This window comes from Megalobrama amblycephala, linkage group LG11 (assembly GCF_018812025.1).
Source record: "Megalobrama amblycephala isolate DHTTF-2021 linkage group LG11, ASM1881202v1, whole genome shotgun sequence".
NCBI classification, from domain to species: Eukaryota; Metazoa; Chordata; class Actinopteri; order Cypriniformes; family Xenocyprididae; genus Megalobrama; species Megalobrama amblycephala.
Genome location: NC_063054.1, coordinates 20357315 through 20370313, shown reverse-complemented (window position 1 = coordinate 20370313; position 12999 = coordinate 20357315). Strand labels below are relative to the sequence as shown.

The window sequence follows — 12999 nt, the reverse complement described above, 5'->3', positions numbered from 1 at the left end:
GGAAGTATGACCAAAATAAGAATTTTCACCAGAAAATGTCAAAGTAAGTAACATGTCTGCCACTTTTGTTTTGACCAAAAAAAAACCATTACAATAAATCGTTCTGCCAATTGTGATTAAATCTAATGATCACTTAGCTTGGATCACGTCAAACTATGCAAATGATTATTATTGTTATACTTTGTTCTCAAATTGTTAATGTTAACAACATCAACATTGCGAGACTATGTGTATTCAGTGTGTATTAGCGTTACCTGTAGATTTCAATTTCTGTAGCCACTCTATAGGCCGAAGTCTTTTGCTTTTGACTACGGGTTAATCTCGAGTTTCTTACTGATTATTATCATTCGGACCTTTCTGGATTATAATCCGCCATCAAAAATGATAAATTTAATTATTCCAGCTGCTGTGAGAAAAGGCTATAAATGATCCGCTACCAGCAGCATCCTCACATGCCATATAGCCTACTAGCTGGGACAACTTCATGTAAACAGACGTGATATAATGGCGCAAAGAAGAACGGCTGGATGCTAGAATTTCCCGCGGAAACCCACCAGTACCAATTTCATTATAAAACATTATTACAAGCTTACCGTTGTGAATCGGGCTAAGATAAAGAGATAATTTTGAACACTGACTGGTTATGTACTCGCTCAAAAATTGATTTTGGATAATTTTTAACTAAAAAAAGATATGGATTGCAGCTTTAATCAAAAATATCTTAATTTGTGTTCTGAAGATGAAAGAGAAGGTCTTATGGGATTGGAACAACACAAGGGTGAATACTTAATTACAGAAATTTCATTTTTGGGTGAACTGACACTTTAACAAGTGTTCACTAAAAATGTATATGATTCATCATTCTGAAACAAACCAGTTGAAACCCAGGTTATATTGCCTCCAAAACCCCTTGTGAGGTTCTAGCTCTTTTTATTGTTTTGCCCCCTAAAGGACCATTCTGTATAACCAAGTGTGTTCAGGGTCTCTGGGCTTGCACACAGATGGTGGGGGTACCTCATTATCAGGGCCACTCTCTAGGTCAACAAGAAAAGCCTTTTGGGACCCTGGGAATCACAAGCGACATGGATTACAACACAGATTACAGGGAGTGGAAGGAGACACAGAGACTTGAAATTATTGTGCCCCCTCCATCCTACTCGCAATAAAAGCTTATGAGTGAATAGGGAAGGAGCGACAGGCCTTGTTCTTTTGCATGCTTAAAGTCTAATTATCATCAGCTTGCAGTATATAATGCTGTGACCCCGACAGCTGCTGAGAATTCAATTGCCGTCACGCTGCCATTTACAATCAAGGCCTTTAATTCCCACCATGTGCTGTTAAACTTCCTAAGATTTAAAGCCCTTATCGCACATTATTCCCACCAGGCTATCATGTGCCAAGCCCTGCTGATATTCATAGTAAGAAAGATGTTGTCTGGATCTGGTAGGGTGTTGGTGTGAAATACAAGGGATAATGAGCAAAAAAGGATTCATTATTTTGAAATCACATGCTTGTTTACTGTACCAGCCCATTGATTTTCTTCTAAAAAAAACCCTTAACATCAGCACAACGTGATTCTCAAAATGAGAGATGCGTTTTATGCAATTATGCACTGCCACCCTGCAAAGGGTACAGAGGTTAATTGAGTCCTCAACCGTACTTCAGATCTCAAAGGTAAACACTAAGACGTCATTACACCGAAACAGCCGATGTTACTGAACCAAACAACCACCTAAACAAAACACTTTCTCTGTAAACAACAAAACCCAACCCTCTGACGTGGACACATGCTGATTCCCCTCAAAGCTCACTGGCACGACCATAAATTACGACAGAAAAACACACAAGTGACAAAACAAGCGATAAACATTTTATGGAATGTTTCTGCTCTGCAAGGGTTCTGTCAGCCTCTTAGATGCGACCATCAGCTTCATTCATAATCTTTTTTACTTACATTTTTAAAAGTGTAAGGGGCATTTTAAAAGTGTAAGACATGTCTGCCACTTTAACCCAATTGAAAAGGCTTTGTGTCGCTTCTTTTTTTTCTGCTCTTGCGCTTCAGAGCACAGGGGTAGGGATGAAAGAGATGGGAGAACAGAGGGAGCTCAACCTCTGTGTCTCCATCTGCTTTCTCCGCGCCCTCCACCCCTCATCGACCCCACTCTCCTTCTGCCCCTCCATCCCACAGGTGTGAGCTTACCTCCCCAAATTACCCCCTCTGTGTACCCCCGCCCCCCTTCAAGCCCCATACTGGGCTTAAGTAGTGCCCATGCCTGTGAGCCTAGGGCTACAACTTTCTGCAGCCATTACAGCAACTGCCAACAGTAAGACAGACAAACAAAGATCCTTGATTACGCCGCCAGTTGATGGAGGGTAAAACAAACTTGTATCATAGGTTTTTCTAAATTTAATCAAGCACCACAGTTTGGATTTGTGCATGAGGACAAATACTGTTAGAGTGCCCACGAAAAAAAGTTTCACATACACGTCATGTGCAATGCACTTTGTATTCATGTTGGTTTAGAAAAACTAAACTAGAAAACTAGAATTTTTTTTAATTCCATTAGTGTTTAAGTTGAGTAATTAAAAGTAATAACATTTTGTTTATACCTGGAATACATGCAATATATTTTTAGAATTAGGGCTGCAAGATTTATTGCGATTAAACCGCACGCGATTTGGCAAAAGCTGCGATTATTTAATGCGCAGCTTGTCAGAGCTGTACGTCTCTGTGATCAGTAGTAAATGCTTCTCCATCTGAAAGCCAGAGGGCGCGCTTGCGCAGAAACTCCAAATAAGCCCTGTCGCAGATGAAATAAGCAGTAGCCCCTCACTGAAGAGCACATGAGATCCAGGGGGCGGAGACAGGTAGGTTAAGGGATATGTAAAGTGGGAGGAGTTTGATCTACATCCAGGGGGTGGAGATAGGTAGGTTTAGATCCAGGGGGCGGAGACGGGTAGGTTTTAGGGCTATATAAAGTGGGAGGAGTTGGATCTAGATTCAACCCCGCCCCCTGGATATTGTGTTTTCAGTGAGGACCATCTCGAAATAAGCCGTTATATCGCTGTAGCTAAATAAACACAAGATTGAAACGCTTTAATTAAACATGACTAATAAACACACGCCTACCTTATGCTGTGTAAGAAGCCACATCATCACACAGAAGGATGCTCAACTGTCATTGTGAAGTGAGTTTGGAGCAAAAACATGTTATTAAATGTTGTCTTTTGTTGGACAATATGTTAATAAATGCTTCTCATGTCTGGAAAGACGTTTGACGTGTGTTGGAGCCCCGCACATGACATGCAAGAAAAAAAATTAAACCGTGCGCATGATTTACTATTTGGTTCCCTCGATTTACTAAATCACATTTTAGTAAATCGAGGGAACAAAATAGTAAATCGCGGGAACGAATTAGTAAATCGTGTGCACAATTTACTATTTTTTTCCTGCATGTCATGTCTGGGCTCTGTAATAAGAGATTCAAACTCGCAGTGTTTTCAGATGGACTAGCATTTGGAGCCATACTTCATTGACAAGCTGCGGATTTATATATATAAAAAAAAAAAATTTGCTGCCATATCACACTAAGAATAACGTTTAAGTTCAATGCTATTTTTCATATTGTGTGATAAATCGTGCAGCCCTATTTAGAATACATTTTTCAATAAATATTATGAATTACGGAATTAGCAATACGTTTTGGGGGGAGTCTTTTACAGTATTTTACAACTTTGACTTGTCATAAAAAGTTCAAATTATCTGATTATTTAAAAAAAAAAAAAAAAACTAACTGACCTTGACAAACATAAGGGTCTGGAGAGGTCCTCTCTATGTCATTTCCTGTTTTATGTTGCTTTATATTTCCTGCATGTTGGTTGCAAAATGATTTTGATTTGAACTTATTGAAATATTATTTAATCACTTTTTTGTGTGTGTGTGACAACTATGTGACTATGGCAAACGACAATCTGTTTTTTCTTTACTTTCAAGGATGTAATTTTTATTAGGCTTTTCCCCTAATTATAATTATTATCAGGGCATTTTTTACTTAATTTAATTTGGTAATTAAAAACATGCTTATCATAAAAGAGGTGAATTCAAGTCATTGTCTGTATGAATAGCATTTTATTGTATTTTGAATAACAGATTTACACAAAAAAACAAATGTCATGTCATGCACCATTGTGACTTTGCTTTCACTAGGGAAAAACAAGCATCAGAAAACAACTCTAACATGTAAAGAGAGACAGCAGCATACATTATATTCTTCACTATGCAAGTGATTTATGAACTTTTCAAAGAACCACACATCATTGTTCCTACGAACAATCCACAATCTCACAGGGAAATGATATACAGGACATAAATACAATGCCATGAATGGCAGCTGAAAACCTCCTGCCACAAGATTGAGGCTATGCCATGCAGTGGGAAAATGTTCTTGGGTGCAGTTGCTTCCAGATTCTCACCATACAAAACCAACATCTGTAAGAGAAAGGATGTCAATGGTGATATAGGGCCACACAGTCTTGGGAAAGTGACAAGAGTCCTTTCATCAGTTGTGTTATGGTTTGGAAACAGTCGATAAGTAGTAAGTTACACTGTGACACACTTACCACGCAATGCAAGATGACAGGCTAGCCTTGGGCGACAAAGAGTACTCGAAGCTCAAGAGCCTTTCTTTCTCTTTTCATCTCCTTCTGCTGTCATTGTTTTAGAGTGTCTCTGTAAAGCTGTCTAAAGAGAGGTGGTCTACATAGAGGGTAGGGTTAACGGCTTTCATGGGAAGCGCACATTGGTCGATCTCACCTTTTTCTTGCTCATTGGGCTCTAATGCATTCATTACCTCTCTTGCGCACATCTGCCTCACGTAAATCCCATTTCCTGTGTCTATTGAGCGCGCCCAGTGGCCTGGTGCTGGGGCGATGGCCGCCACACGTTTCCCATGGCCTCCTCACCCTTCTGCTCACTCCAGCGTCCCTGCCCCTATTGTTCCTCATCTGTTCTTCCCCACCCAGTGCACACTGTTGTCTGCCCACCAACCCCTGCTTTAATCCAACACCCCTCCTCTCCCCAATACACTCTCCTTTGATAACCCCCTTTCCTAGCCAAGACCCCTGCTGCTAAAGCAGTAGCCTGGCAGCTGGAGCAGTTGACCATGTTGGCTCAGCTGCTGGTTCTCGAGACCCGAGTGACTCTCGGCTCTGCATGAGAACAACACTGGGAACTAGCTCAGGCTAAATTTCATTATCCAACCACTCTACTAATTAATTAAGGTTTCATCTACTGGAGGTGTCCAATGGGAGAGCATTGGACGATTACTGTTCCTGATATACAATAACCTGCCATATCAGATTTCATGTATAAGGGACAGTGCACTGTAAAATCATTTGCACCAGTGATGTAGGACTCAAGACCGGTCTTTGTCTTGTCATGGACTCGGAAGCATTTGGGAGCGGGCCTGACATCCTTTTTTTTTTTTCTCTCTCTCGCTTCAGGATTAGTCAATCCATTTGCGATTAACAGACCTTTGTCAGGGTAGTGACATATTTTGTTTTTGACAGGAATGAAAACAAAGTAGCGTGTGCTCAATGGATTGTACTGTTGTTCAACAACATACCAATTGTTTGGGTGATAAAGCATCTTTCCAAAAGACTTTCAGAAGTCAGTTTGGAAAGTTGCGAGTTTTGAGAATTACGCATGATCTAGGATCTCTATACCGCACATGCCATTGTAAAATTTAATATGGGATTTGTGATTAAGGTCTGTACTGATTAGGCCTGTCGTGATAATTAAATAACCATCTGGTTGCAGTTATTTGATCTAATGGTGATTATTTTAGACAACCGTGATTACTGCGCTCTTTTTGATGGCACAAGAGGGAGACATAGACCAAAAGCCATAGACACAAGGTTCCCCCCTAGGTCACAATCGCTCTCGAAATTGCTTTCAGTTTGTTTTCGGATGGTAGTTTTCTTGGTAGTTGGTAGCCTTTGCAGACTGTGCACTCTGCGTATAGGGAGAAGCGGTATTGGTCATTTTGCCAGGATTGACAAATTAAAGCTGACTAGATGGGTAAGAATAATCATTAATTTTCATTAGTTATTTTGGCTACGGGTCAATAGATCTAGCATTCTACCCTCCTTAAATCAGAAACGGAGATAGAGCATTGTGTAAGATTGCATTTGCATGTACGTGAATTGCATTTGTGCAGAGTACCTTTAATAGTAAAGCTGTTAGTTTAATTACTTCAAAAACATCAACGCTACCACTTTGTTGCTGAGAAATATAATGCAGTGTGTGCGCTGCATGATCTCTGTGTACGAGTGTACTGTCTGTATGTCTTTGTGCGAGTATGTGTGTGTGTGCTCGTGCATCAATGAAGGCAGTGCATAGTGCATAGTGCATTATAGTGCATTGTACTACTAGCGCATTCAACCCACACCTTCCAACCAAACACAATTATATATATATATATATATATATATATATATATATATGAATGTTACATTTATGGCTTTCTGTGATTGGCCAGTTTGTTGTGATTGTTTCAGTTATTTAAAGGAATTAATATTTAAAGGTGTTAATCTTACACTGCAAAATGACAACTTACAAAGGATTCAATTAATCAAAATAATTTGACAATTATTTAATGAATGAAAAAAAAAGTATGACAAAGTCTTAAACAGACAATTAATCATCAAAACCCTAAAACGGGGTCATAATTAGGGCTGTCAAACGATTAATCACATTAATCGCATACAAAATAAAAGTTTGAGTTTGCCTAATATATGTGGGTGTACTGTGTAATTATTATGCATATATATATATATATATATATATATATATGTATATATAAATACACACATATTAATGTATTTATTTAAGAGAAATATGTTATTTATGTGCAAAAATGTATTTATATATATATATTATATAAAAATATAAATAATACATATACTTGTAAATATTTGTCAAATATATACATGGATGTGTTTGTGTGTATATATATATATATATATATATATATATATATATATATATATATATAAATACAAACACATCCATGTATATTTACAAGTATATGTATTTATTTATATTTTTATATAATTTATATTATATATAAATACATTTTTTGCACATAAATAACATATTTCTCTTAAATAATACATTAATTTGTGTGTATTTATATATACATATTATTTACACACATTACTCACACATATATTATGCAAACTCAAACTTTTATTTTGTATGCGATTAATCGTTTCACAGCCCTAGTCATAATTAATTATTAATTGTCATAATCACAATTATTTCTTAATCGTCAGCCAAATTTCATAACTGTGACAGCCCTACTAACTAATTGAAAAAGCATTATTTTTTCCCAGCTCAACCAGACAACACATTGACTCATTGAACAATACTAAGTCCTGCTGGTGAATCTACAAAAGAGTTGGTGCAAAGGTGAGATTTGAGATGGGTGGCAGTATCTGAAAATACAGGTAGTGGAATGGATTGGCAACAACCGTCTACTAGTACATGGCAGCAGGGCTGTGTGGGTGGCAAAGCACTGTGACTCAGTGATGCGGCTGGTGCTGAAAATTTCAACTTCCTTCAGAGAGGCAAAGGTTGGAGGTGTGGGTGCATAGATTGCACTTATCTTCTGTTGCACCTGAAAAAGTGTCTGGATGTTTTCTGACCTGCACTTTAAAGCGCTCACTTTTAATGCATTTAAGACCTCCTACAATCATTCATAATGGAAAAGCGGGACAATTAAGGCCTAATTATTCTTTTCTACTAGCCTGAACAGGACTTCATATGCTTGCATTTCTGACAACACTTTGTAATTATTAGCATGAATTATATCTATGAACTGAATGGCCTAAACATATTTATTTTTCTCTCTAATGGAACATATTCCTACCACAAAGCAAATCTATTCAAATGTCTTGCATTATTATGACCTACCCCCAGCATCAATTTCATAGCAGAATCCTTCCTTTTTAAAACAAATACACTATAAAAACATTATTTCATGATTTTCACTTTTATTTTGTTGAATTAATTAATGTTGATCAGATAATATAATATTTTGAGTTTCTGTTGATTACACCAATCTTTCTTTGTATTCTTTGTAACTAAAATTTTTAGTTTCAGTGAATTTAACATTAAGGCAACCAGGTTACTTTTTTTAAGTTAAAGCAAGAATTTTTTTTTTTACTTTGTAGACATACTTAAAGTCCCCGTGAACCGGAAGTTGCAAACGAGTTTTCTCCAGTGTTGTGACGTATTTCCAAGTGAAACGGAATATCGAATAGAGGGCAGAGTTTTACTTTAGCGCTCCTCCTCTCCATCTCTCGCTCATAGCAGACTAACGGTTGCAGGGGAGTGGTTTAAGCAATTTCAACCCAAGCCGTCAAACTGATGTCATTAGAGAAGGGGCACCGTTGCAGAGGGGAGGAGCATTTTCAGATTTTGATTAAATATTAGGAAGCCAAACAATTTGGTGACAATTGACTTACACGGATTAATTGTTCACCACAAAACTAGACATAAGGTCAATTTTGATTTCATGTGTACTTTTAAGGGTTAGTTCAACCAAAAATGAAAATTCTGTCACAAAGTAAGATATTTTTGATCAAATCCAATGGTTCGTGAGTCTAAGTTAACTTAGACTTTCAAATGCCCAGAAAGGTACTAAAAACATATTTAAAACAGTTCACGTGACTACAATTGTTCAACCTTAATGTTATGAAGCGACAAGAATACTTTTTGTGTGCCAAAAAAACAAACAAAATAATGAATTTATTCAACAATATCTAGTGAAGGGCGACTTCAAAACACTGCTTCATGAAGCTTCGAAGCTTTACAAATCTTTTGTTTTGAATCAGTGGTTTGGGGCATGTATTAAACGATCTTAAACGGCCATAGTCACATGATTTCAGTAAACGAGGCTTTGTTCCGTTATAAGCATTTCGAAATTTCAATGGTTCACGTGACTTTGGCAGTGCTCCAAACCACTGATTCAAAAATAGCTTAATTTGTGTTCCAAAGATGAATGCAAGTCTTACGGGTGTGGAACGACATGAGGGTAAGTAATTAATGACAGAAATTTAATTTTTGGGTGAACTAACCCTTTAAGAGTTTAATCAACAACACTCACAATTATTACACTGAGAATAAAACACCAAATCTTTATAGGCAGGGTGGTACTTAAAATTCCACCAGAGAAATCATGCTAAAACAGCATTTTTAAAACAAATATGCCACTGAGCAAGGCCTGACCATGAATAGGCTGCACTTTAAATCCAAACTACAAGTTTTAGGTGGTGCGTGACCCAAAATGAAACATCAAACACCTTGAAATTAAGGGACAATTGCACAAGAATCTGGACAGAAAGCACTGTGCATTCCATCCGTGCCCACACAGAGCAGCAGATGTGGATGACTAAGATACCTCATGTGGACCCAGGGTCTGCTTGTCAAACTATAACAAGAGGAAGTATTACTACACTCTGAAAAATGCAACACACAGCTTGAGGAGAACAATCAAAGAGGAAACACCCACAGGTGCCCCACAAAAAAACAAAAAGGATTTAATGCATGGCAGTACAACAGAAGGAGAAATGACGTGAATTCAGGAAAAAAAACTATGGATGTGTTGACATATTTGCTACCACAGTTCCACGGAAAAGGATGGGGATGCATGCCAAAAATCAGTCTGTACCAAGAGGTTAAAAGATAAATCCATACCCATAGGCTATTAAAATATGATTGTGAAGTCTACAGATGTGTTGGCATGGGCCTTTAGCTACTACTCAGCAGTTTCATAGAAATAAGAAAAGGAAATGCAAATGCCAAAACCAACAGGTTAAAAGATAAAACCATGGTCAGGGTGGCTAATCAAATTTAGGGCTAGTTAGGGCTGAGTGCCTAAAAGATTATCTTTTAACATTAAATTATTATTTTTTAACCTAATCTTATGGGTTTTTTTCCTGATGTAAGCTAATATTATAATGTATATTGTATTTGCTGTCTCAGTAGTGAGTGTTGTTGAATGTGTATAGTTACGTTTGATACAAAACACCTGTTCCAGTCTGTATTTGGTGTGGCCACCAGCTGCTTTAAGTACTACAGTGCATCTCTTCCTCACGGATTGCTGCAGATTTGCCAGTTCTTGCTGTGAGATGTTACCCCACTCTTCCACCAAGGCACTGGCAAGTTAGCAAACATGTCTAGGGTTACATTACATGTTGTTTGCCATGCGTGGATGATCAGCTGCCCTTCCTGTCTCCCTGTAGCATTGTCTCAGGCATCTTACATTATGGACTTTATGGTTTATTGCTCTGGCCACATCTGCAGTCCTCATGCCTCACTGCAGCAGGACTACAGCATGTTCAAACAGGTGATCAGGGAACCTGGGCATCTTTCTTCTGGTGTTTTTTTATAGAGTCAGTAGAAAGGTCTCTTTAGTGCTAGTTTCACAGACAAGGCTTAAGCTTAGTCCTAGACTAAAATGCATGTTTGAGATGCACACCAGTAATGTTTTTTTCTAGGGCATGTTTATAAAATCAACTTAAATGTCCTAATTAAACTAAGGCCTAATCCTGGATTAATCTAAGTTATAGTAACTGTACCTTAATTGTCTACTGCCTGTAAACTTATAGCGTCTTAAGTACTGTTCCACAGGAGCGTGTGCAATAATTGTTAAAGGGTTAGTTCACCCAAAAATGAAAATTCTGTCATTTATTACTCACCCTCATGTCGTTCTATACCCGCAAGACCTTCGTTCATCTTTGAAACACAAGTTAAGATATTTTTGAATAAATCTGATGGTTCAGTGAGGCCTGCATAGACAGCAATGGTACTTCCTCTTCTCAAGATCCATAAAAGGTAATAAAACATATTTAAATCAGTTCATGTGAGTTCAGTGGTTCTATCTTAATATTATAAAGCGATAAGAAAAAAAAAAAAAAACACTTTTTAACAATATCTAGTGATGGCCGATTTCAAAACACTGCTTCAGAGCGTTATGAATCTTTTGAGTCGAATCAGTGATCCAGATCATGTATCAAACCGCCAAACTGCTGAAATCACATGACTTTGGCGCTCCGATTCACTGATTCAATCCGTAAAGCTCCGAAGCTTCATGAAGCAGTATTATGAAATCGGCCATCACTAGATATTGTTGAAAAGTCGTTATTTTGTTTTTTTTGGAGCACAAAAAATATTCTCATCGCTTTATAATATTAAGGTAGAACCACTGTACTCACATGAACTGATTTAAATATGTTTTTAGTAGCTTTATGGATCTTGAGAGAGGAAATACCATTGCTGTCTATGCAGGCCTGAGCCATCGGATTTAATCAAAAATATCTTAATTTGTGTTCTGAAGATGAACGAAGGTCTTACGGGTGTGGAACGGCATGAGGGTGAGTAATGACATTATTTTCATTTTTGGGTGAACTAACCCTTTAATAGTTTATGGTTAAGTATGAAAAACATTATTTAAACCCAATAAAGATCTGTAAAGCTTATTTGGATTTTTTTGCCGAGTTTAAATCTTGGAGTGAGTTAGATGTCCCTAAATGAATTCGCTTAAAAATGTTTTAATAATACCTTGTGTCCTTATCATATTTAATATTTATAAAAGCAAGAAGGCTGAGGGTTGTCCCTAATAATTAGCCTTTACCACTGACTATATTCAAAACACAAAGCACAGTGCCTTATTTTTTTTACAATAATGTAAAAAAATAAATAAAAAATATAATAATAAATAATAATAATAACAATTATATATATATATATATATATATATATATATAAGTAAACACATGCTTTCATATATATATATATATATATATATATATATATATATATATATATATGTGTGTGTGTATATGTAATCTCAAAATTGCTTAAGACAGACAGATAGATAGCTTAAAGTAAGGATAAATTTAACTATTATATAGCTTGTTTTCTAGCATGTTTCCATTATGTTCAGTCCGTAATGGCGTTTCCTTCCTTCATTCCTCAGTACCAACTGTACAATATTATGTGCATCAGGCTTTTAATAAAGCCTTTCTAAGGCAGCTGTGCTGCTTATAATGTAAAGCATGTGCTCGAGGAAAAGTGGCTGCTTTCCTGTCTATAGCATAATAGCGTCTTGCTAGCTAACCTAAGATCACAATACATGATATCAGCAACATTTGAAATACGCCGTTTGACATTCTTAAAGCCATATGCTGATTGTGAATTATTAGACGCAATGTTGGTCGATAAAAGCAATGACAAAATGAATGGGGGTTGGGCAGCTGACAGCAAAATGATGAGGTGTGACCGCATCACTGACAGATGATAACGTGCGATTAAACTAGCGACTCACCTGATTATAATGCACCCTAAACGGTCTCAGATAGTTAGAGCTGGTGCACGGAACCACCTGAATATTATTGATCTGCTCCATGGCTTTGATATAGCTGCCCACGGGTACTTCTCACCACAGATGGCAGAGCCGCAGACTACAGGAGACTGAGGGGAAATTTCTACGGAAGCCTGTGAAGGGCAGAATAAGAACGCTGTCTTTGCGTTGTAGTAACGTTCCTTTTAGAGAGGAGACTATGCGGTGCAGAAAACTGCCAGTCAGCAATAGTTGCGGGTGGATGAGGTCATTCATTTATTTATTTTTATTTTAAGGTTAGACAAAGGACTGCGCGGTCGCCTTAGCACACCCCCTTTTCGACCTTTACCGCGCGCGCGCCTGACGCGCGCATGCAGGTGTGCTTGGCTCGTGCAGACATTACCTCAGATTTAGCACCAACTTCAGGGAGCGCGTGATTCGCTAAATAAACCGCGAAAAGTATTGAACAATTTTCTGTTAATATTCCCATAAACGTGCACTGCCCAAATGCCTGAATGATTCATTTGACACCCCCAACTTCCTCGACAGGACAAATAAGGTATTCAACTATAATAGGTATTGTGAAATTATT

General features: G+C 37.5%; 1 protein-coding gene across 2 annotated transcripts in view; it reads right to left on the bottom strand.

Annotated features, from left to right (window-relative positions):
• nudt14 (nudix (nucleoside diphosphate linked moiety X)-type motif 14) overlaps window positions 1–12734 on the bottom strand; it is a 51348-nt gene extending 38614 nt beyond the window's left edge. Inside the window, exon 1 of one of the 2 annotated variants that reach the window (XM_048206644.1) lies at window positions 12393–12734. Coding sequence is in view for 1 of the 2 variants with exons in the window: in XM_048206643.1 (XP_048062600.1) it covers window positions 12393–12473 (81 nt within the window). In the remaining variant the exon portion in view is untranslated. The remainder of the gene's footprint in view (window positions 1–12392) is intronic. The other variant, XM_048206643.1, reaches the window with a different exon arrangement.
• Window positions 12735–12999: the final 265 nt, after the last annotated feature.